This window comes from Thamnophis sirtalis, unplaced genomic scaffold, assembly GCF_051295495.1.
Source record: "Thamnophis sirtalis isolate CommonGarterSnake01/CBP01778 unplaced genomic scaffold, rThaSir2_p1.2 scaffold_6, whole genome shotgun sequence".
In the NCBI taxonomy this organism is placed as follows: Eukaryota; Metazoa; Chordata; class Lepidosauria; order Squamata; family Natricidae; genus Thamnophis; species Thamnophis sirtalis.
Genome location: NW_028261386.1, coordinates 110,994,316 through 111,020,597, shown reverse-complemented (window position 1 = coordinate 111,020,597; position 26,282 = coordinate 110,994,316). Strand labels below are relative to the sequence as shown.

The following is a 26,282-nucleotide window of genomic DNA, read 5'->3' as shown; positions in this document are numbered from 1 at the left end:
AGTTGGAACTTTTGGCATTCTAAGAAAATGTGGGAGGCATATATATATATACAGTTTATAGCATCTAAGAAGCCGTCAAAAGAAGAATGCATTGTTATTCCTCCTTCCGTGCCTGAATGGTTTTACATATTAGGCCTTTTAAATATGTGTGAACTTTGCTAGAATTACTGTTTTTCATTCAATGAACTGAGATAGCAATTTAGGTAGGGTGCATACAGATGGTTAAACCCACCATATTCTCCTAAGCTGTACTTTATGCTGCCTGGCTGCAGTCAAAATATCAAGTGGAAGTTTATTTTTCTGGAGCATGTTTTATGCCTTATTTAAGCATAATCCAAACATATGTTGCAATTTATGTGATCACATAATGGCTCTGCATATGTTGCTCTGCAAGCAAAGAACAGAACTATACCCTTTTCACATATTGCCCGTTTTCAAACTTCAGTATTAACAAGCATCTTAGTATTAGCAACCACAAAGAAAGAGGAGAAGAGCAGGGGTGAAAGTAAACTATATCTGAGCACTTTCTGAAAGGGGAGGTGATATTTCCAAAGGACGTTAACTTGCATACTTGTAAAAAAGGTAAAGGTTTCCTTTGCCAGTCATATCCGACTCTAGGGGGCGTTAGTCATCTCCGATTCACAGCCGAAGAGCCAGTATTATCCATGATCATGTGACCAGCATGACTATACATCAAAGGTGTATGGAACAGTTACTTTCCCACCGAAGTGGTACCTATTTCTCTACTTCCATTTACATGCTTTCAATTGCTAGGTTGGCAGGAGCTGGGGCAAGTAAAGGAAGCTCACTCCATCACATGGTACTTAGGTCTCAAACCTTCCAGTTGACAAGCCCAGCATCTACTCCTTTATTTGTATCTACTGGCTGAGTGGCAGGTATAGCACTTAGATTTATATACCGCTTCACAGTATTTTACAGCTCTAAGCAGTTTTACAGAATTAGCATATCGCCTCCAACAATTTGGGTCCTCATTTTACCGACTTCGGAAGGTGGAAGACAGAGTCAACCTTGAGCCATTCAGGATTGAATTCCTGGAGTGAGAAGTGAGTTAGCCTACAGTATAGGTAGTCCATTTCATTTCATTTCATTTCATTTCATTTCATTTCATTGGTCTTGTATGCTGCCCACTCCCGAAGGACTCCGGGCGGCTTACAATAAACAAAGGAAGGGGATAAATAGACAAACAACAATTTAAAATACACAACATTCATAGTTACAGTGGGGCTGGCTATTTCAACAGCCCCCCAGCCTGCCGGAGCAGCCAGATCTTAGTGGCTTTGCGGAAGGCCCGGAGAGTAGTAAGGATCCGGATCTCCACGGGGAACTCGTTCCAGAGGGCTGGAGCTGCAACAGAGAAGGCTCTCCCCCGGGGAGTCGCCAGCCGACATTGGCTGGCAGATGGGATCCGGAGGAGGCCTAGTCTGTGCGATCTGATCGGTCTATGGGAGGTAATTGGCAGGAGGCGGTCTCTCAGGTACCCAGGTCCGATGCCATGTAGGGCTTTATCCTCAACTTATGAACCCAATTGAGCCCAAAATTTGTGTTAAGTGAGAAATTTGTTGATTTGTTTTGCCCCATTTTATGACTTTTCTCACATTTGTTGAATGAATCAGTGCAAGTTCTTCCCCACTGACTTTGCTTATCATTAAATTGCAAAAGGGGACAATGCAACTGTCATAAATGTGACCCACTTGTCAAGCATTTGAATGTAAATCACGTGACCCTGGGGATGCTGCAATGATCATAAGTGTGATAAATGGTCATAAGTCACTTTTTTCAGTGCTGTGGTAATTTCGAACGGTCACTGAATGAACTGTTGTAAGTCAAGAACTACCTGTGCTGCATTCTAACCATTATGCCACCATGGTTGTTTTTAGTTGCGAAGTCGCGTCTGATCCATGGACAATGTTCCTCCAGGCCTTCCTGTCCTCTACCATCCTCTGGTCCATTTAAGTTCATGCCTACTGCTTCAGTGACTCCATCCAGCCATCTCATTCTCTGTCGTCCCATTCTTCTTTTGCCCTCAATCTTTCCCAGCATTAGGCTCTTCTCCAGTGTGCCACCATAGCTCACGGTATGAGAGCAGGATGAGGAAATCCAGGTTCAAGCCCATTCTCAGCTTCAGAAACTCATTTGGATCACTCATTCACTCTTGACCCAAACTACTGCATAGAAGTGGAGGAACTCCTACCTACTACAGTACTCTGCTTTGAACTCCTGAATGAAAGACATGGTATAAATGTAACAAAGAAATAAATATCTCTTAAGTTATTTTTGAACAGACATCTATTGTCATGAGAATTCAACATTTCACTGCAGAACATTTAACTGGCTATTAAATCCACACTATCATTGACAACAGGAAAGGGAGACCTAAAAAGGATAAAACTAGCTTGTTGTCTAAAGAGATGTTTAAAACATGTTTATTTTTCTCTATGGAAGAGATTTTAATGTTTCACATGGCTGAAATTTAACTTAGCAAGGTAGCATATTTTTGTGCTGGGTCAGGAGAGGATGTGTACTAGTGCATTTAACAGCAGCAGATGTACATTTTTCTTGTCTTTTTGTTATCTATTTATTGTTGTAATAAAACCTTGAGCATTGGAGAACTCTGACATAAATATTTAAAAAGAAACAATAACTTATTTTATGTTTAGCTATAATCATTCCACAAACACTCTGCAGTGGTAATTTTCAAGATACTTTGTACAATGAATTAACGCAAAGCACATAAAGAAATCTATCACTTAAAAAGACTACAATGATAAGTCCAAAAAACCACTTTCCTCCAAAAATGAAGGCCTTGATAAGCATCCTGAAATGAGGGGGAAAAGCTGGCTAAAACTGTCACCTGTACCTTCACACTAAGGTTAGTATCCCACCTGTTTTTATTTTTATTTGATTTTTTTAAATGAAGCTGAAGATTTTTCATGTTTCAAAGTAAAGTTCTGACTTCTAGCCCCATCCTGCTTGTCAGGACATCCCAAGCAACCTTAGAAAATAAAATGGGTAGAGAATAGCATCCCAGCACTTACTTTTGAAATATACTATTATTCCAGGCAACACCAACAAAGTATAAATTGGGAGATGGTGGACAGATTCTGGAAATTTCAGAGAAACACAGCAAGGACAATGCTTTGCCTGTGAAGTGTCTTTTATATACTTTACTTTTTTTTTTATAATTTTTTTTTATTTTTATTACATAGACAACACATACACACAACAATAAAAAAACTAAACAAAACAAAAAAAACAGACACACACACAAAAAAAACCCATCATCACATACAGCATGTCGTTTGATTACATTTTTTTGATAATGTATGGGGCAGAAGTGGGTTCCTACCGGTTCGACCAAGTAGGCAGTAACTCGGCCACCCACTCACTCAAACCGGTTCTCTTATTGGCGGCACTATCTTTCTTTTTGATACTATGCATGGGCAGAACAATCTTCATTGCAGAAATGTAATTTTTTCCCCTTTCTAATGTTCTGCACCTGTGCAGATCTTTTTAGGTGTAAATGCGCATGGTCACATTTTTTGTGCGCTGAACCGGCAGTAATGCCGGTAGCAACCCACGCCTGGTATGGGGGTGCATGCGTTTTTACAAGGTGTGTGTCTTTTGCCTGAAGGCTATGGCTCCATGATTTGTGAATTCTAGCTTATGATAAAGATTGTATGCAAAATAATATAGAAGAATATTGTCAGCAGATGGATCAAACACAATAAAAGAAAATTAAACTTCTAATTTTGGTAGATAACGCAGCTTGTATACAGTACAATTAAATTAAATTTTATTGCATATAATGTTTTTTTCCTATACAGGGGTACCTTGGTACTCATTGTTAATTGGTTCCGGGAGGCACAATGAGTACCAAACAAATTTTTCCCATAAGGAATAATGTAGTGAGTCACAAGGCAGCCAACATAGACAAGTTCTAGTTTGTGTGTGTTGCATGCCAACAAATGATGAGTACTGGGACAGAATTTTCCCATCAAAGGGCTCAGAAGCTAAGTGAGATTCGTACTTGATTGGAAATACTATCAGGGAATTTCAGGACTGTTAAAATAGATTGGAAAAATCGAAACATATCCAGATTAGTGGCAAAATACATAAATAAATACAAAATGCATTAAAATACATAAATATAGTTTGAAGTATGTTGAGAAAGAGTTTTGGGTCTACTGCAACACAATTGAAAACTTAAATTGATTTATTAATTTTTAAATTAGCATTTAAATATATTTTTAAAAGAAGTAGTTTTGTTTTTGCTTTTCAGGAAACTCTTTTATGATAAGGTCCCACTTTATAAATATATCCTGTCATGCACTATTATAATTCCAAGTTCTCAAAGCTGGCAAAAGTTCTTGAATGAATTTCAGGAATTCATTTAAAAAAACTAGATTTTTTTTAAAAATAAAAAGTAGCAGCAAAGAATAAGTAATTAGGCAAATGTTCCCAATATTCTTAATCAAAGAATTTGGAATGATTTATCTCACTACCAATGTTTTGTTAAAGCCATGCATGTATCTGGTATTAATTGTTTTTACGCAGCAATCTGCCATCAGGAAATAGAAGTTGCCTGAACACAGTATTTCCAACAGAAGAGAAGATTTGTAGCTTAGAGTTGGACTGTGGGGTCCCTGGTGGTATCTGAGCTTGGTTGTTGTCTTGCAAGAAAACAACCAAACTCAGAGAACACCAATGGCCCCACACATAGTATTTCAAAATCACACCTTTATCCAACCTCTAATTTTCTCTTCTGATTCAGATAACAATTAATTAATTTACAGAAGAATTAAGTGTTCTTATGAGTACTTACCTAAAATATCAAGCTGTCGAAGATTTGTACAATTTGCAGCAAGTTCTTCAATGTCAGAATCACACACAGATCGGTTAGCTGTCAGAAAAAGCTTTTGCAAATTTGGTAGTTTTCGGGCAAGTTTTGCAAAGCATCCCGTACTGCTCTGAAGGGTCGGGCACCAGCCAAGATCAAGCTCCTCCAACAGTGAACAGCCCGCAGCCAGCTCTGCTAATCCATTTTCAGAAATGTTTTTACATCGCCATAAATCCAATGTTCGAAGTTTTTTGCATTTGGCTCCCATCATACTAGCTATTGTGTCATAGTCCTCAATCTGTCAAATTAAAAATATTTTTAAAACCAAATGGGGTTATCTACTCTCATTGTAGATATCTAATAAGGTCTATACTTTGTCCAGCCTATAGACCCTTAAAGGTCTGTATCAGTTATTGAATTGGTCTTCAAGACCTTTTGGTCTTCAAGACCATTTCTGATCAATGCACAAGGTAAGTAACTATTTTTGGCACACAATTCAATCTAACATCTAACATACCATGATGTTTTTAAGCCTCTGTGACTTCAGAAATGGAAAATAAAATAAAATAACAATTCCGATGGATCTTCCTTAAATGTTGCTCTATAGTTCGTCTGCTGAAAAAGTTGTGCTTCATGTCTTGATCCTCATATTTTTAGTGATCATTGGATTTGAAGAACAATTCCAAAATAGGAACAATATCTGTAAAAATGTTGTTTCTTACATCATCATCAAAAGCATTTTAAATGTAGTCACAAGCATGCTGGCCAGAGTTAAATTTGATGGGACACTGTGGAGTTGGGCAACGGATGAAGTGGGGGGGGGGTGAGAGAAACTCCAACATCAGACCTAATTGGATAGTTTGGAGGGCCCAAGCATCCGGCGTGATCTCCTCCCAGCGTGTGGCAAATAGGTGAAGTCACCCCCCTATGGGAGGGTCGGGATGATGGTCACTTATTACGTTTGAAGGATCTGTTGCCAGATCCTCCTTGAAAGGGGCATCGGGAAAAGGACTGGAAACGGTTCCTGTCCCAAAAGGACTGCCTATCGTGTGCTCGATCCTGAGGTTGTTAGTACTGCCTCTGGTAAGAGGAAGTAGAGGACTGAGGGTCAGCCTGGCATGGGGCCCTGGCAAAAATAGGAGGAAGGGTCTGGTTTGTGAGACACTGATGGCATGACCTTTCACTTATCTTTATTTTCTACTAGTACAGAATCTAGGGCTTCTCCAAATAACTTGCCGCCCTTGAAAGGAGCTGAAGCCAGCTTCCATTTTGACCTCATGTCGGCGTTCCAATGACAGAGACACACGAGGCGGTGCAAGGTAACATTGGAGCCATAGCCCGCAAGGTGAACTTTGCGGCATTTAATGTAGCGTCAGCGGAATATTCCACTGCAGCCACAATCTTATTAACATTTTGGCGCAGCCTGGAATCTGGTAATTAATTGGCGAAGTCAGGCAATGGAGGCCCGATTGAAAAAGGAAGCGGAAGTGGCTGCTTTAATGGCCCACGCTGCAGCCTGATGTGTCTTATGACAAGCTCGTTCAGCGCATTTATCTTCCACTTTTAGGCCCTCTACAAGATCAGGAGGCAAAACTGATGTACAGGTAAGGGCAGCAACCGGGGGGTCGATTGTGGGAAGCTTCAAGAACTCCTCCATGTTGGGATCGACCGAATAGAGGCATTGCACCCATTGCCATTGGACTACATCCTTAAATAGGTTGGGTGACGGCACTATTTCTTGAGCTGGTAGTTGTTCATCAAACAAACCCTTACTGTGATCGGGGGGGTGGGGTCAGAGGTACCCTGAGCAGGAGGGGTTTCTGATTCCACATGGGTAGCAATTTTTGCCTTGAATAGGATGGACTTAAATAAGTTTGGTTTGAACAAACCGGCACAGGCCGGTTTGTCCGCTATCAATCCTTCATCCTCAGACAAGTCTTGCTCCCCCAACTCCTCATCCTCCCACACTGATTCCGCAGTTGCCAATGAGGGATCAGGGGATGAAGGTCTCTGTGGAGGATCTTATCCTTGCAAAATTGGGGAGCTTGTTTATCAGGTTGGGGGACGGGACCTTGAGCCTCCCACTTTGCGCATCTCCGCTGAAAGGTTTGGGTCCTGGTCCTTTTTTCGGGCGGGTCCCTGCTGCTGTGGGTCTGGGAGTAGGGTCACTGTCCAGGGGAGAGGAGGGGAGGTCCTCCCTGTCCGAACCAAGCTCACAATCAAAAAGATCAGCATTACCCCCAAGGGAAGGAGAAGGGGATCTAGATCTTGCTCTGGCAAGCTCAGGAGACAAGGCCTGAGAGGCTCCTTCACTGTCCGAATGGGATCTGGTGGAGTGAGACGGTCCCTGATTAGCTAGGGGTTCTGGCTGGGCCAGTTGATGAACCTGGGCCACCACTTGTCTTTGGGCCTCGGCAATCTGTTTTTCGATTGCTTTTTGGCGCAATCGCCAAAAGGGAGTCCCTTATCCTGACCTCTAGTTGGTCTGTCGGCATAGGGTTTGCCTGATCTGGCCCCTCTGATGGCCTCACGTTCAGGTTCTGGCCTGAACGTTGATAGACTGGCCTGCTGGTTCCGTGGCTTCCACGATGTCTTCGGCCATGGTAACGGGGCTGCGCGATCTCCAAACCTCAATTTTTCCGAAAGGTAGGGTCGCAGAGAAAATCTTTACTGAGGGTTTGGGCAAGTGCGCACCAATATCGGTCACGACACACCCGGGGCTGAAAAGGTGATTGCCAAGGAAAGGTAAGGCAGAAGAGGGAGTTTCGTGGAGGATGGCTGCAGCTAAAAACTCCGAAAAAATGCTGCCTAGCTGCTTTCAACGCTCAGTGAGAAAAACTATCGCTGCTAGAGCGCTGCTGGAAAGTGGCAAGAAAAATTCACGTCCAAAATGGCCACCAGAAGTAGGGGAATCCAAAATGGCAGAACCCAGTGAAGACCACGCTGTCGGTTTCGTCGATTAGGAGCCGCCGCTCCAAACCTCAACAAGCTGCAAGAGCCGAACAACGCTAATGAAGGCAGGCGATGAGAAAGTGACAAGCTGCGCAGGTCGCCAATGAACGGATAATCCCAGCGGTGAAGATCCGCTTAAGGCAAAAGTTGCCCCCGCACCCGGACCGAAGTCCACTGATGCGGTAGAGCTGTGCTGCCTGTCTGCAATTCGATTGCTGATAGGTAAAAGGAAAGCTAACCTAATCTAGCCATTCAAACAAAGGGAAAGGAGAAAAAATCAACACTTTGGAGAAAAACAACAGTCACACCAATAAAAATAAAATCTAAATGCAATAATCAAGAGACACAAAAAATACATCCGAATGGGCAATGGACTGAATTGAAAACTGGATATGTGAGGAGACGAGGAGGCGTGGCCAGAAATTCAATTCCATCCATTGGGCAGAAGGACAGGATTTAACCCATTGCTTGGACTCGCCAAGCAGCGCACGGGAAAATGGGGAACAGGGTTGAATTCCTAATTTCAATAATTTGTGCAATGATAAATTTGTGCAAGTAAAATGATCAGCCCAAGATAATAGATGTAAATAAAGAGTAATGTTCAAGCACATATTTAGACCCTTAATCAGGTGTATTTATATTTGGGTTGGAATAATGTTTAAAAAGTGGTTTATTTTTAATTTAATTTTTTAAAATTTATTTGTTTAATTAGAAGGGGGGAAGAGGAACCAAGCTAGTAAACTTGGGCAGCATCTCCACAAGTCAAAACGTTTAAGAACTTACCATTACACAGCTTCCCAGGCTGAGGTGCTGAAGTTCTGTACAGAAGTTCAGAATGCTGAGCAGTGCTGTTTGCTGTCATTAGGGAACACATCAGAAGCAAATATAGAAAGCAAACATAAAGAGGAAGGGTCAATTAGACATTAAAGGCTGTCACCACTTTCCCTGAAATCCAGCTCAAAACCTAGGAAACAGACACCACAAATACCATTTAATGAGTCCCCAGCTGCTCTAACCATTGATTGGCTTATAGTCAAGGTAATCATTACAACCCTTTATATAATAAGTCATTGTGGATGTGGTTTTGCATGCCCTGAAGACACCTTTATTCCCATGACCTATCAGCTCTTTTCCCTCAGGAGAACTCTTAGAAGACTGGTAAGTTCAAACAACAAGCAAGGCCAAACCAAAAACGCAGAGGGCAGGTGACATCCTGAAAAAGGAGAGCATCTCTTGACATTCAGTGATCAGCTACAGCCTGATGGAACTGCCAATAGAGTCACACAGCATCAGGATCGAGTTGGTGACTTTAATGTCACAGGATGGTCTTGCTGACAAGGATGCTGACAATCATTGAGCACCTGTCACAAGCAACATGCAGATGGAAACAAATATAACGTGCACTTTACACTCGTGTTGTTGCCATTTTAAGCATGTTCACAGTAAAGTGCCACCTCATTAAAAAAAATGAAAAAGACACTAACAGAATATTAGATGTACTTTGAAAAATGGCTATTCTTTCAAATTTATGGATAATTTTTACACACAGGCACGCATATTGCTCAAACTCAAATTAGTAATTCATCTTTTCCCAAACACTTTTCTTTGTTTCCAATTGCTTTTCAGATTTTATCATTCTTAACTGACAAAAACTGACAGGAAAAGAGTAACAGAAAGACAATTATGAATTTCTTATCGTGCAGTAAAAAATTCAAACCTGTAATCTTTCAATGTAATTTCACAAGTTGTATGTATTCATTTAAGTGTTTCCAAAACTCAACTATGCCCTTTCAGTATTTTTACTGAATAAAATATTACATGAAAGACTTCTGTTAAAAAAACTGATTTAAGCTTTATAACTTTATCTGGTATTCCAGTTTTAAACACTTGAGTGCAAGTGTTTTAAACTACCTGATGCAATGTAAATACAATATTTAACACACACAAACATAAATAGGCATCTTTATCATTAAGTAGACATCTTGTTAAATGTTTTTAGCCATTTGCTATTTCTAAAGCACATACTATATTTTTGTAGTCAAGTATAATTTTCAGTCTTTTTCAGACCTTTATAAATTATTATTACATAATTGGATTTGCTGTAATACTAAATTGGATGAGTAAATAGATTTAATCTCTAGCAAAGATTTCTACAAAATTATAATGGAAAAAGAAAAAAGAGCAGCAAAGGTAAAATCCAACGATTAAAAGGATGCACAATAACATCTTTAATGGAAAGTATAATGTTGCTCTATAACAGGGGTGTAAAATTTGTGTCGTCATGGCGTCATCATGTGATGTATTGTGACTTATTTCCCCTCCGTTAAACGGGGTATAGCCAGTGCATGACCCTTGGGCTGCGAGTTTGATACCCCTGCTCTATAATATTGGGTTATCAGACATTTGCTTTATATATATTAAAGGGGGGGGGGACACACTAGATTCTGCTAAAGGGTACATAACATTAGAAAAACTATGAATGTTATACATGTTAATTCCATAATACTATAATCATAAATAAAATGGATGGTAATAGAAATTTCAGAAGCTAACATTAAAATATTTGTAATAAGTACAGAAATGATAATTCAATGCATTTATATACTGTGAATGAATTTCACTGTCAATGAATTTATATACAGTGAAAAGATGGGCCTCTAATCATTCATACTTCTGCTAGTATGAATTCAAGTCCAGGTAAGTCCATTCATACTTTTTCTTTATAAAAAGAAAGGACACATTCCATTAAATATCTACAATGTCACCATTGGACTAAACATATATATAAAATACAATTATGAAAGTATTGGTTTGTATGTTGTTATAAAACAATCTAATGTTGGATATAAGAATCTTTAAAAAAAACACTACCATGGGGAAAAAACAAAAGGATATTGTACAGTCCCCAAATTCTTCTTTGTGCTGTCCACACTTGTACAATAGCACAAAGCAAAACTTTTTGGTAGCAGCACCTGCCCTCTGGAATGGTATTCCTCCTATGATTAGATTAACCACAACACCGCTAGCCTTTTGAAGGCTTTTGAGACCTGAGTTTTTTTTCTCAAGAGTGAAGATCAGGACCGACAAATTGAACAAATTTGTTGCTGACTGATTGTCTTCAGAGCTTTTACTTTTGCTGTCAAGTGTATTCTATTTATTATTTTATTATTTCACTGATTTACAGGTAGTCCTAGACTTAAAACCAGAATAGACTGCAAAATTTCTTTTGCTAAGTGAGACAGTTGTTAAGTGAATTTGGCCCTATTTTATGACCTTTCTTTCCATAGTTGTTGAGTAAATTCCTGCAGTGGTTAAGTTTGTAACATGGTTGTTAAGCAAACTCAATGATAAGGTTCACTTATCAGAAGGTCGCAAAATGTGATCACATGACCTTAGGACTCTGCAACCATCATAAATATGAGTCAGTTGTCAAGAGTCTGAATTTTGATCACATGACCATGGGGATGCTGCAATGGTCGTAAGTGTGAAAAATGATAACTCCCTTTTTTCAGTGCTATTGTAACTTGAAATGGTCACTAAATGAACTTTTGTAAGTCAAGGACTGCCTGTATTTATAGTCTCCGCTATCCAACGTGACTTGATGGGAGATGGCAGACTTTATACCTATACCATACACATATAATAAAGCCTGATAACATCAGCTGCCATCATTGAGTCACAAAACATGTAACCCGATTCTAAGCCATGAAACACATGGCAACACATTCTGAACCACAAATCATATGGCTTAATGTAGTTTAAAAGTTAAAATGTTTTCCAAAGACCCTCCCTCAAATCCATTTTCCACTCAACTGACATCACTAGTCTTCTCATAGTGGTGTTTGGGCTCTCAAAAACCTAAAACTTCTTGTACCAACTCCCCACAACCCCCCGCCCGACATGGCATTACTAGGCAGATGGTTTCTTCTTAAGCCTTTTACTTATCAAGGATGGAATGAAATCTTGTATATGTATACAACATTGACTGGATATTTATCCTAGCAGTTCTGGGTAGAACCTGAAACCTTTACTACACTTAATAGGTCTTCTTTTCAATATAAACAATGCCATTTCATTCTATCCACAACTCAATGCTTATCCCAAATGTTAGAGGTATATAACTGACATTTTTCAAAGAGAAACAAACTCTGGCTTCAAAACAAATGTGCAAACAAAAATTAAGATATATATATCCAATCAAGTATATACACACCTACACAGAATTATTACACAGTTCATAAGAAATTGACAATATGCTGTTATTGTCCATTGTGCACCTTAAACACATTCAAGACAATACATTCTGAATGCATGTTATGAATGCATATTTAATGAATAAATTAAATGAATAAAGATTAAAGTCATGTATTAGCAAATGGTGAGACCATTAGCACAAAAATATTCTGTGTATAATAATTGCAAGCAAGATTGTAATTGAATAGAGTTAAGCCAATAGGCTGATTGAAACAAAATTATAAATTATGTTAAGTACTCTCTAAAGTTAAGAAGCTTTTAACAATTATTTACAATTAGGAGATGAATTGCATATTGAGTTCTGATTCTGGAAACAGTTCACTACATTTTATGAAAGAATGTGATAGCTAGATTGGGTAAAAAGAGGCCTTTCTATCTTTTAAAAAGTACTCTAAAGTTGAAAATTGGAACATTCTGGCCATATACATTCAAAAGTGAGAGACAAAGGGCAAAATGAAATATGTGGCAATTAAGCTGCAGTCAGAGGAAGTAATTGAAAATTGAAAATCATGCATGCTATTATGTATGTATTTTCTTCTTATATTTCCTTGTATTAAAAAGGAACATTTTCTCCATTGGCAGCAATTAAAATTCATTCTTGCAGAATGCTGACTGCATATGTATGTATAAATAACTAGCGGTGAAAATTGGTCTACAAGCTTTTTGTTCAATAGGTGGTTTCTATCTGTACTACTAGCAAGTTCTATAAGTGATAAAAAAGAAGAAATAAGCAAAAAATATGTTTTCATGATCTTGGAAACAACAAATGTCTTATGATGCTATAATAACTGATAAAATACTGGCATTTTAGTATGAATAGTGGCATACTAAATTACTATGAATTTCTGAAAAAAAGGGCTGATAAATGAATTTCAGGGCGACGTTCAACCCAGCAATCAACATGACAAACACCAGAAAGCATATCAAATCACACATGCAATAATAATGTAGAAAATAAATCTTACCCGGTGATATACAGTCACGTGAAAATGTTAAGTATACCCCATTGAAATTTATTTTTTCAATATACCTATATTTGATTTTTATTTCAACAATCCTGATAAAGGGGATATAGTACAATGATTATCATGCACTACTTACAATTTGTAATCCATTCTGTAATTTAAATAAACACCAGTGCAAATTTCTCATGTGGAAAAATTAAATATACCCCTATAATTATCACTACTACAAATATATAAAATTAGTGTCTGGTGTCCAGACACTAATCTGCAGGTTTGCAGATTGGCTAACAACATCTAACCGCCAGGTTATATAGGGTGGGCTTACTCTTAGTCTCTTTCCTTAAACATTGCCACCATATTGGAGGATGCTTTTTCTGTGGCAGACCCTGTCTTGTGGAACATTCTTCTCCCTAAAGTTCGATAGACCTCTAGCCTCCTAGCCTTCTGTAAAGCACCGAAGACCTTTCCCCCCCCCAAGAGCTATGACAATTGAGGTGAGTACATACAGTGGTGTATTAACCATTAAGCAGACTAAGCATGTGCTTAGGACACCAGGCCTAAGGCAGTACCACAAAGTTGAGAAAGAAAGAAAAAACCAATGAAGATTTGTACAGTATGTACAAATGAGGGGGCACCAAGATTTGTCAGTGCTTAAGCTACCACTGAGCCTTAATTCGCTACTGACTACATATCGGAAGCTTGACTTGTGCCAGGTTTTTGTTTTTAATGTTTAATCATTTTAATATGGTTTTTATGTTATTAAAATCTGGTCACTGCTCAGAATTCATTAAGAGTGGCTATACAAATATTTTAAATTGTAAACAAACAAACCATAATTAATCATTACTGAGCCTTTCAAACATTACATTCTGAAGTTTCTCTTCCTCTGATATTTACTATATGTTTAAAATAGTTTACTATGTTTTCTCTGTAACCTTACAAAGAGCGCTTTAACACGTAAGGGTGAAAGAAAAATGATTTTCATACCTCTATTTTTGTTCGATAAAGAATTAAACGTGTAAGGTTGCACAATTTGGCAATGTGGTTGAAAGCCTGAGGTGAAATTTTATCACAGGAGGAGAGATTTAATTCCTGCAAATTTAAACATGTGTCAGCAATAACTTCCAAACAAGCCTCATTGAGGAAATGGCCACAAGACAATTCCAGGCGTACTAGTTCTGAACCACAAACTTTCAGGAACCTGTAAGAAGCATATATGAATCAATTCACCAAGAAAAGTAATGCATTTACTTTTAATTCATTGTAAAAACTGGGTAAATTCCCAGACTTTCCAATGCCATGTCATAATAGATCAGGAACAAAATTATGCATGCCTAACAAGGAACTATTTGAGCAGAGCAACAACTTCTTCTGAGATAATTGGAAGGTAATCACAATCAACTCCAATATCCAAGACCATCTACGTAGCCAAGGATTCTGTGTGACATTGCAATAGGTCAAATTCCAACATGGAAGCTTTCAAATGTATTTAAATCCATTTACAACTGTTACAATTTACTATCCAAAAATAATGTGATGCATTGGAATGTATTGGAGATCAAAATGCAGTATCCCATTATATCTGCACAAACAAAAACAATGCCCCTCGAAACTCTCCTGTAATTATAAACTATAGCTGGCAGCTGAGTTTCATAATAATTAATATAAACATTATTTGTATTCATTTACTGCATCTCTATTCAGTGTTTCCCATGAGAGCTTGAATTCACATACATAAAGGCACCCCTGCAATTTTATCCTTATAATATAAATCCTAAGAGATAGATTGGGTTGGGAGACAATGATTTAGTTCAAAGTCACTCAGATGTTTTGTAATAGACTTGAACATGGGTCTCAATACATCCGGACCATGACGCTATCTGGCTTCCATACATTTTGCGTTTTGAAACCTTTATCATATTTCTTGATGTTGCATAGAGGTACAGTTCAACTTCATATTAGAGTTTTTGTATGTCCTACACAACTCGTCCCCTGAATTGGAATTCTCAGATATGCTTGTCAGTGTCCGGGGCAAATCAGATGGAAAAAGCCCAAGGAAACAAGAGGAGGTTGATCCTGAGAAAGAATTATTTTTTGAGAACAGAAACTATGGTCTATGTAAACCAACCTGCTTATATTCAACTGAAACAGTTCAAGCAAAGCAAGAAAATAGCAGAGCAAAAAAATAAAATCAATTCACGCAGCCGTCAAATTACATGGCTAAGTAGTTAGATTTTTAAAAAATGAGAATAAATTAATTTGTATTGATTCATTCATTGTTTAAAATGTCACCATCCGTAAAGAAGTTTTTTTAATTTTTAAAGGAGGAATATTGCTTTAATGTAGACATTTCATGTTGCCAAAGCATTTAAACAGAATTAAATGTTCTTCTGTTACAGAAGAAACAACAGCCTCTCACTACTGATATTTCAAGCAGTATCAAAGACATTTACTAGTCTGCTGTTGTCAAAAAAAACCCTCTCAATTTAATTTATTATATAAAAAATTTGTACGTGATAATATATCTCACTTATTAAAGTGCCTAAAGACTACTGATAGAGCACTATAGTTATTCAGCTATATCACATTAACATCATTTGATTATACATGATTTATAGTCCCATTTAATATTTCTCAAACTCTCTGTCTAGCTCAAGCAAAGAAGTTTAGTACATTTAGCAATTTTTACAAGTGAAACATTACAATATCCTTCCATAGCCCTACGGAGGTGGACACTATCAATAAGTTAAATTACCTTCAGCCTTGCCTCAGGATATTGAAATGCCTGAAGCATTCTGTCCTCTCATGGTAATATTTTGTTAGCTTGTCAGCTATCCTAGATTACTATTCTAATTTGTTCTATTTCTTATTATTAATACATACTCTACTAATATTTACATTTTCAGAAACATAAACATGTTTTAGCGTGTATACACTAAAAGTGTATATTAACACTAAATGATGCTCACTGAAGGATAATTTACTCAGTGTCTATAAACTTCAACAAAATATATCATAGATTTATGCACAGTGTAAAAGTATTATAACATATATAGAGGTTAGTACTCTTTCCATTATCAACATTTCCATTTTTCCCTGCAGCAGGAGGAATTCACAAAACCGTTCCAGGAAGCATTTTCTTTCTTGCCATGTTTACATACAACTTCAAATTTCAAAACCAGCCAAATGTTTGGTAGGTGGGGAAAAAAATGAGTAGGAATACAAAAGACAACCAAAAGAAAATTTGAACTTTTCAACTCCTACTCTTGAAAAAGTGTCAGAACAAAATCAAGTACATGAAAAAAAAAAAGTTGTTAAACTTGCCTGCCAGGTTCTCTCTCTGCCACTGGATTTTATGTCTTTGATGCTGCAAACACATGACTAAACATATGCTTCTGACCTTAAGGTATTATGGACTGACTAGAGCAGTGTTTCTCAACCTTGGCTACTTGAAGATGTCTGGATTTCAACTCCCAGAATTCCCTAGCCAGCGAATGCTGGCTGGGGAATTCTGAGAGTTGAAGTCCAGACATCTTCAAGTTGCCAAGGTTGAGAAACACTGGACTAGAATCATGTTAGTAACTTTCATTCTAACTGCTAGGTGATTGAGATAAAGGGATGAGTTTATGATTCTATGATTCTATTTTACAGAATACGTTATATACCTCTTCAGAATACTGACCTGCTAAAAGCAGAAAATGAAATTGTTCCTCTGTTCCCAGTCCAAGATAAATTAAGCCACTGGACCAGGATACAACGAGACTGCAGATATTCTAAAGCTGTGTCATTAATCCTTGCCCAATATGGTTGCAAACTGAGATGAATATATTGTAGTGGATCACAACAATGTTGATATAGTAGCTTACATGTCTGTGAGAGTCTACATAGATCCGGAACGGTAAGGTGACTCAAAATCAACTGGATGAGCTGAATTGAAAAACAACAATAAAAGTACATTACTCTATCAGAATCGTATTTTCATGCTAAGTAAATAATTTTTTATTCTAATTAAATTAATCTCCCCAATTTCATTTCTATTATTTTACTTTTTATTTTATTTTAAGCCAAAATAAATAAATAAATGCAGGATACATTTTCTACGGTGGTATATACATTTCTATTTTGTGCTTGTTTTCAACCTCAACTTTCAGATTTAACCTGGGCTGCATTTAGCCTTAAACTGCATACTAATAGCTACACCCTAAAGAGGAGAACAAGAGTTGAAATCTGATACAATTTCAATCAAATGTACTTAAAATTATGTATGTTTACAATCCAGTCATATACAGGTAGTCCCTGATTAACAACTGTCCTGTTTAGAGGCTGTTTAAAGTTACAACAGCACTGAAAAAGTAATTTTATAACTGGTCTTTGAACTTACAACCATTGTAGCATCCCCGCATCACATGATTGAAATTTTGGGGTTTCTCAACTGGTGGGGCATTTACCATTGTCACAGCCCCACAATTTCCATTTGTATGCTTTACAGCTGGCTTCTGGCAAGCAAAGTCAATGGAGAAGCCAGCAGTAAAATACAAGTCACCCACATATCTTGCTTAAAGATCTGCAGTGACTCACTTAAAAACTGAATGGAAAGTGCCATAAATCCATGCCAATCATGTGTTGTTTTGCTTAGCAATCATGTCATTTAATGACAGAGTTGCTAGTCCCAATCAGTGGTGGGATTCCAAATCTTTTCCTACTGGTTCTATGAAAGAGCACTTTGCACACATGCGCAGCACACAAAAACCGCCCTCGTTGTCAGCGCTGGTGAGCTGAGCTGTTTTTTAGCTCAGCTGAGGCGTGGCAATCCGCTCTGCCATGTGAATCAGCTGAGCTAAAAAACAAGGGAATATAGGACAGGGAACAACGGAGGTGGGAGACCAGGGGCAACCAGAGGTGGTATTTGCCAGTTCTCTGAACTACTCAAAATTTCTGCTACCGGTTTATCCGAACCCGTCCAAACCGGCTGAATACCACCTCTGGTCCCAATTCTGGTCATTAAGAGTTATTAAAAATCACAATCCGATAATGCAAATGGGCATAGAATAGAGGAAGAGATTTTTGGGGAAGTGGCGGTTCCTTTGTTCTTGATTCCTGATGAGTCCCAGCAGTTTTCTTGATAAAGTTTTTCAGAAGTGGTTCACTAGCTGTCTTTATGCCTAAGGCAGGAATAGAACTCACAATCCCTTGTTTTCTGGTCCGATTCCTTCACCATTCCACCATACTGGCTCTCTTTATATGAAGTATTTTTTAATGTATTTGAAAATTTAAAGTTTCACTTCTAGTTCTGAGTAGAGTTCTTCTGCATATATACTAAAATCAGGATTTTTTTAATGTCATGTTTATTATGACCATTATTGTGCATAGCTCAGCTGAAATACCGTTAAAGTCCTTTTATTTTCAATGGACAGTAACACTTAGGTTTTCTTCACTTTTTCTGAATTAAATGGGATTTGAATATATCTATTAAAAATAAAATGCATATCATTATCATTATCTCATCTATTATATAGGATTTGAATATACAAAATACAAAGATTCATGTTATCAATATCTCAACTGAAGCCAATCCCTACCTGGGTTTTTTTTCCATATAGCTTAAACTATATTTCATATTATATTTCAATAATGTAAGTTGGGTCTGTATTTTAGAGAAACGCTTATGAGCGATGTGCTTTTTGGATTCAAAGGTATAAATATGCTTCAGATTATACATTAGTGCCAACAATCACAATCAGGACTGGAATTTCTATTGCTAAGCAATGAGATTTTAAAGTGTAATACTGCAGGACATGTTGCTTAACAACAGTAATCCATACAAACTCCATTGTTGCTGTTAAATAAGGATCATAAATCATTAAGCAAGGATCTCCTTTTCACAACTTCCTGATGGCTTCCAACAGGCAAAGTCAATGGGGAAGCTGGCAGGAAGTCAGAAGTCCTTGGCAGATTTTAAGCAAGCCAGTAGGTGGGTAAGTAGATAATACAGCACAACATGAGCACACCTAGGTAGGAGTGGTTGCTGCTGTGTATGGGAGGCTGTGCAAGTGATTGCTGTGGCGCAAATCTGGTCGAGGAAGGGATGGCCACTACCACGTGTGGGAGGCTGTGCAGGCAGCTGCCACAGCACTATACAAGCACAAATGGAGTGGGGGTGGGAGTCACTGAGGATAGGTATGTACTACAGAATATGAGATACCTAGAAGAAAAAGTAGTGGAAGTGGGATCAACTTAAAGAATCCACTTGCAACTTTCCTGCTGGCTTCCTGATTGATTTTGCTTCTGAGAAACAGTCAGGCAAAGTGGCAAATGATGATTACAAGACTAAGGAACACTGCAACCATTATAATCTGAATCTGAAGAACACAGAACTATGATGTCTATCATTTGATAAATCAAGTTTGGCATTTAAGATATGGCAGATAAAAAGTTCACAAAGTAACATTATAGCCAAGAAAATATCAAAAGTCTACAAACTGTCTTGGCAATGGGATAAACAAATATTATCCCAAGAAATACAGGCTACAGAGTGGCTTATTTTATATATAATGATGACAAAACTGCATCAAGTAAAAGTTGTGAGAAGGACAAGTTATCTTATTTTTATTGTGCCAGAATGATCAGCCTAATTAACAGAACAATAAAATAACAGAATTGGAAGAGAACTTGGAAGTCTTCTAGTCCAGTGGTTCCCAAAGTGGGCGGTACTGCCCCCTGGGGGGCGGTGGGATTACTTAGGGGGGGCACTAAGAGGCAAGGGGGGCACTAAGAGGCAAGGGGGGGCGTTAAGAGGCAGGGGGGCGCTAAGAGGCAAGGGAGGTGGCAGAGGAGTGCTGGAAGTGGCCCTCTCGCAGGGCACAATTATGCCTGGGGCTCTGTTGGTCGCCAGTCAGCTGAGCACTTCCAGCAGGAGTGAATTATGGGCAGTCCGGAGAACCGGTAAAATGCACCACTGACTGGCTCCACCCTCACCTCCCACCCCTCCCACTCACTTCTTTTTGTACCTCGCCTGCCTAGATGCTGCTGTTGCTGCTCCCTGGTTCCTTCGTTTATCTCAACCACACAGCCCAGCAGATCTCTCCCTCATGCTCCAGCCAAGGTATCTATTCTTTTCTCAAGCTATTTCCCTCCGCCTTGGCTCTCCCTTGCAGAGCTGAGCCTAGCATTCAGTTTAAAATCCAGGGCAAGGGAGGGGGGGCAACAGAGCAGCCAGGAGGAGGGAAAGAAGCTTTTCTTTTTTGGCAAGCTATTCCTTTTTTCACAAAGAGGAGAGGAAGGGAGGCAGAGAGGGAGGGAGAGAAAGAGAAGGTGAAAGGAATGGAGGAAGTCAGAAAGAGAGAGAAAGAAAAGGAGGAAGTCAGAGGGAAAGAGGAAAGAAGTGTGAGAGAGAAGGGAGAAAGAAAGTGAGAGGAAGAAAGATGGAGAGAGAGGAGAGTAAGAAAGGAGAGTGGAAAGGAGATTTGGATGATAAATCCATTTTCAGATACTGAGGAAGATGGGGTAGTGGAGGAACAACTCATAGAGCTGCAAAATGACATTGAGCTGAAACCAAAGTTTAAGAAATTGTACCAAGAGTTTTGGTTACAAAAAGAAATTTCTTTTTTTTAATTAAAAGTCTTTTTTATTTTAAATTTTCAAAACAAATACAACACAAAAAATCCTCCTTCTTTACATACTGTAGAAAGTGTATCAGTTGGTTACAAAAAGCTTTTGTGCGTCTCTTCCATTGTCGTCACAAAATTCGTATTAACTCAAGTATTTTAAATCAGATATTTTTATATATATTACCATCATCATACCTCCATTTTCATTTGACTATAATTGTTTAAACGTCCTTCATCATAAAATGTACCAAGATTTAAAACCTGACACATACTGGCATTTCATTTGTTATTTCTAATATCCTCCAATAACACTATATACTTATGGCCTATTCTGACTAAACATCAATAATATTTAGTAACAAAATTTTCTAATCCTCCTTTCCAAATCACTGTTTACAATTTACATCCAATTTCCTTATGTTGTACCCATACATATATATACATTGTTATCATTAGCCCTCCTTCATTTAACTCTATCCATTATCATAGCATTTTTCTCCCCTAATAATCAAAACTTAGCTAAATTTAACTTAGTTCTTTTTTATTAACCTTTATATATAATCAAATAATTTCTAATCTTCCTTTCATAGGTACCATTCAATATTCATATCCAATTACTACTTGTCATACCAATACTTATGTATACATTAGTATCATTATCAGTTGTTTATTTAACCATATCTATTGTCACTAAATTTCACTAAATTTAACTAGTTTTAGATTATACACTTTCATCTATCAACCTGTATCTTTCCACTAGCAAAACAATCTCATGTCTTCTGCTATTTGTGGTATCAGTCATTTAATCATCTCCTTAATCAAATTTGCATGGATTCCTCTTTGCAACTCATTGCTTATTGAGTCTCTCATGTAATTTTGATGCCCTTCTTCTGTTTCCTTGATCAGCTTATCTTTAATTGTCAGTGGTGTTATCAATGATGTTGCTAATAAAATTTCTCTCTTTAAATCCATAAATTATTTTGTTTTTTCTTCTTCTGTATCTTGCCATCTAGGGTAGAGTTCCCCTTTATTTAATTCCTCTTTGCGTATTCCACTCTTTCCATTTTCAGACACAAACCAATCACCATAGATATCAGCAGATTTGATTTCTTTGTGTTCATTTTTCTCTTCGGTTTTTAGGACTCTAACCTCCATTTTTTTCCACTTGATAAACATCTCCAACTTCTTCATCATATGTTACTGTTAGATGCTCTAGATTTTCCAACATCTTCTCCGTCCTCTCAAGTGTATTTGATAATTTCTGAATTTCAAACATTATCTTTTGCAAACTTAAAGCTTCTTTCTGCTGTTGAAGTTGTGCCATAATTTCTAGCTGACAAATACTGCTGCTCTGGCTTGAAGGATTTCTACAAGGTTAAACATAAATTCACAGTAAAATCTTCTTTTCACTTTCTCTGGTTAGAGACATAGTTCAAAAGGACACCTGTGCAAACAATTTGTCCTTTGGTTCTTATCACTCTCTATAAACAAACTATGAGACTTTGAATTGCCAAGCCAGACTGTTCAGTGAGGAAAGTGAAAGTGCTTTGTTACCAATATACAAGCCTTCAGCCTTCGAGCAGCAGCACTAACTTTCCCTCTGTTGTTAGAATTCTCTTTGTTTCCTTCTTTTCTTTTTTTATATTCCAAGGTAAAAAAATAAAAATCAAATTCTTGAATAAAATAGAGTAGAAAAATAGGAAAACACGTAGTAATGTGGAAGAAGAATTTTAGTCCATAGGTTGCAAAGATAATTTAAAAAAGGTAGAAGAAAACTTAATCCATTCATTTTAAAAGGCTTGCATAAATTCCATCCATAAAAATAGCATTTAAGAGCAAGATAACACACTGACCAAAACCTTTCAAAGCTTAATTCCACCACTTATTTCTTCTGTTCTCAGATTTAAATTAATTTTAAGGTTTTTGTAGGCTGTCTCTTTTAAAATGGTAAAAATTCCTCACCAGCTGTAAACACTTTCTCTTTCCGTTTCCTTCTGTTTGGAGCCGTCCCAACTTCATCAGCCTAGGGGCTGTGCTTTTATTGCCAGCTAGAGGAACTTCTCCTGGATCGATCAGGGACTTTGCAGTGTCCCCAAGATCAGCAGGACTTATTCTTCCCATTTGCCATCTCTGCGGAACAGTTTAGGTCCGATTGGACCACCCAGCAATAAAAGTTTTGGCAGCGATCTCAGAGCATTGAGATCGCATGTCCGTCTCATAGCGACATTGGCCCCTTCCCCAGAAAGAAATTTCTGATCGCTATCCTGCACTATGGACAGTGGTTAAGAAGCTCCTTGTTGCATTTCCAGCATCATATTTGGTGGAATGTGGCTTCAATGTGGTCATCCAACTTCTCTCCAAGAAAAGAAATCGACTCAAATTACTGAATATGGTGATTTAAAACTCCTGCTAAGTGACTTAAAACCAGACATTGGGAAACTGGTATCACTTCATCAAGCCCATCCATCACATTAAGAATTTACTGAACAGTGAAGTAGTTATTAAATTTTACTGAGTTTACTAAGTTACTAGTTACTGAGGTTCTTGATAAATGACTATCAGACTTTGAAAACCTGGTATCACTGGATCATGTTCAACAATTTTGTTGAATTAACATTAATTAAAAAGGTTTTTAAATTGGACTTTGAATAAATGTGCAATTAATTGTTACAGTTTTGAATTTTACTGTTACTATCTGCCTTCCATCGTACAAACCGCCCAGTCACATGACCCCCCCTCCCCAGACATGCCCACCAAGCCACTCCCACAGAACCGGTAGTAAAAAAAGAATTTTGGGTGGGGGGCACTGAGGATCAGTTTGTAGCACCAAGGGGGCGGTGGACTGAAAAAGTTATGGAACCACTGTTCTAGTCCAACTCCCTGCTTAAGCAGGAAACCCTATACCATTTCAGACAAATAATTGTCCAATCTCTTCTTAAAAATCTTCAGTATTGGAGCACCCACAATTTTTAGAGGCAAGAAATTCAACTGATTAATTGTTCTAATTGACAGGAAATGTCTCCTTATTTCTAATTTGATTCTCTCCTTGATTAGTTTTGATCAAATACTCTAAGCTGACTGACTTTTAAGATCATATTTAGCATTTTTAATTTTAATTTTAAAGATATAAAACAAAGATGTTTACACTCTAAACCATGACACCCATCAATGAGTCAAAACACAAAGTGTAATTTCTGATTAATAATAATGACCAAATACAGCAAAAAGTGTAAAGGGAAAAAACTCTTAAGATCCCTTTTAACTAATTTCATTATCTGATAATAATTATATGCTATATAGGTAATAACACAACAGCAGCATCAGAGATAAACAACTCCTAACATGTCAGTATCTATCACCACCAGAAAAGGTAATCCCACTTTACACTAAAATTAAATCTTAATACCTGAAATGAAAAGGATATAAACAAATGTCACCATTATGATGACACTAAAATGTAACTGTAGTATAAAATATATTTTGCTTCTAATTAAATAAAGAAAACAAATTTCAAGCCTATCTAGTAATCATTACTCATAGTTAGTTTAAAATTTAGTATCTTGCTAAAATTTAATTCCTTATTTGGCCCAGTATAAAGCGTAATTTAAGATTATACTGTATGTGAGGAGTTCATAAAATTCCCAGAATGCAGTTTATGGCATAAAAATATGACATCTGGAATTCAGCTGGCGTTATGAAATCTTAGGACTTACATTTAAAAAGGGGTAGGAATATAACATTTATGAAATAAATATTTTACAGACTTAACAGTTAAGATTTGTATTTATAATATATTTTCTGTTCAAAAGAAGAAAATATTCCTATTTTAAATAATTTGATTAACAGATACTTAAAATAGCTAAATTAAAAAAACTGGAGTATTATCTTCCCGCATCAAGAAACTTCATTTTCATAAGCACTTGACGCAGAAGTAAAAATGAATTTGCATGGGGAGATCAGCTAGGGCCAATATCAGATTCTTCTATTTTTAAGAATCTACTTGAATCAGTTTCAACCATTTTAAGAAAAAAAAAGCTACACTAACTAAAATTCAGGAAGCTAATAGAACTAAAAAACAGGTTCACAAATCTGTATATGAAGCTATAACTACTTATCTATCTCAAGATATAATAAATCTCTACAGCCTAAGTAATTATGACATTTTTCTTAACCCTGTAAAAATTTCCAGGCTTTTACCTCATAAGGCAATTTATCAAAGTATCCATTAGTTGTCCAGTCTTTGAAGGCAGCAGTGCTAAATTGCTTGTTGAGACTGTCCACGCTGCTGTAACTTTCTCTCTCTCCTTCTTCATCGTCATCTAGATCATTCATATCAATAATTGGAGTACTGAGTAAATGCACAGGTCTCTCTCTTAAACCATGTAGCACTACAGCATCCAACTCAGTATAATAATCCAGAAGTGAACTGTTTATTTCCAAACGGATTAAATTTGTAGGAAAATTTATTTGTTTAATAACAGGTGCAAACTGACGTGCCTGAGGCAAAATCACCTTGGAAGGTAGATCTGACCAAAGGATTTCCCACCTACCAAAAGAAAAGTACATTAATATCACAGGGCAGTTAATGTAAATATTACAATCTTAATTTTTTTTAATAAGTTTCAATTTGGGGGGGAAATCCACAACTAATATAAAGAACATCAAACCGTGGCCTGTGTAAAGGACTCATAATAACTCTACAATATATGATAAATATCTTAACTCCCAAAGATTAAATAACGTTAACATTATTCAACAACATTTTAGTGTTAATTCTTTTTTAACCTATCACTGCATTGTGAAGAAAACAAAGAGAGTAAGCTAAAGTGGAGATGAACTTCAATAACAAAATAGTTAAAGAGACCCTTTGGTTAACTCTGAAATTAAAACCACAACTTATTCAGTAGGACAAGAACTTAGAAATTTGATCCCGAACCTATATTCAGGCTATTTAGCATTTGGAAACCAATGAAATTTTAATGTATGGGTAGTCCTCGACTTACAACAGTTCATTCAATGACTATTCAAAGATACAATGGCACTGAAAAAAGGGACATGACCATTTTTCACACTTACAACCTTTGTAGCAGCCCCATGATAATGTGCCAAGTGTCTGATTCAGATTCTTGTCTGATTCAGATTCAGATTTATGACCGTTGCTGCGCCTCAAGGTCATGTCTCAAGGTCAAGATCATGACTTTTGCGACCCTTTGACAAGCAAAATCAATGGGAAAGCCAGATTCACTTCACAACTTTGTTACTAACTTATCAACTGCAGTGATTTGCTTAAAAATTGTGGCAAGAATGGTCATAAAATGGGGCAAAATTTACTTCAAAAATATCTCACAGCAAATGTCTCACTTAGCAACAAAAATTTTCAGCTCATTTGTGACCGTAAGTCGAGGATTACCTTTTCTATTAAGATGGATCTACAGGTTAGGTTTCTGAAGCATTTTCAAGAGCTCTGTTGCCCAAATACCTTACAGTAGCCTTTCTTAAATCAAAGCACTGCAAAATACTGAATACTGTGAATATAAAAAGCAAACAAATGGGGGCAAGCAGCTTTCACTTGCAAAGATCAGACCATGGAAAGCAAGAATCCCTTTGCTTGCTACCTTGCTAAGTCCAAACAGTTTGTAGGTAGCA

General features: G+C 37.3%; 1 protein-coding gene across 3 annotated transcripts in view; it reads right to left on the bottom strand.

Annotated features, from left to right (window-relative positions):
• FBXL4 (F-box and leucine rich repeat protein 4) overlaps nucleotides 1-26,282 on the bottom strand; it is a 40,644-nt gene that overhangs the window by 4,025 nt on the left and 10,337 nt on the right. For all 3 annotated transcript variants that reach the window (XM_087718726.1, XM_087718725.1, XM_087718727.1), the window contains exons 3-7: nucleotides 24,834-25,182; nucleotides 16,712-16,956; nucleotides 14,017-14,230; nucleotides 8,594-8,665; nucleotides 4,844-5,156 (exon numbers count right to left, since the gene is read on the bottom strand). In XM_087718726.1, the coding sequence (XP_087574852.1) occupies nucleotides 4,844-5,156; nucleotides 8,594-8,665; nucleotides 14,017-14,230; nucleotides 16,712-16,956; nucleotides 24,834-25,182 (1,193 nt within the window). The remainder of the gene's footprint in view (nucleotides 1-4,843; nucleotides 5,157-8,593; nucleotides 8,666-14,016; nucleotides 14,231-16,711; nucleotides 16,957-24,833; nucleotides 25,183-26,282) is intronic.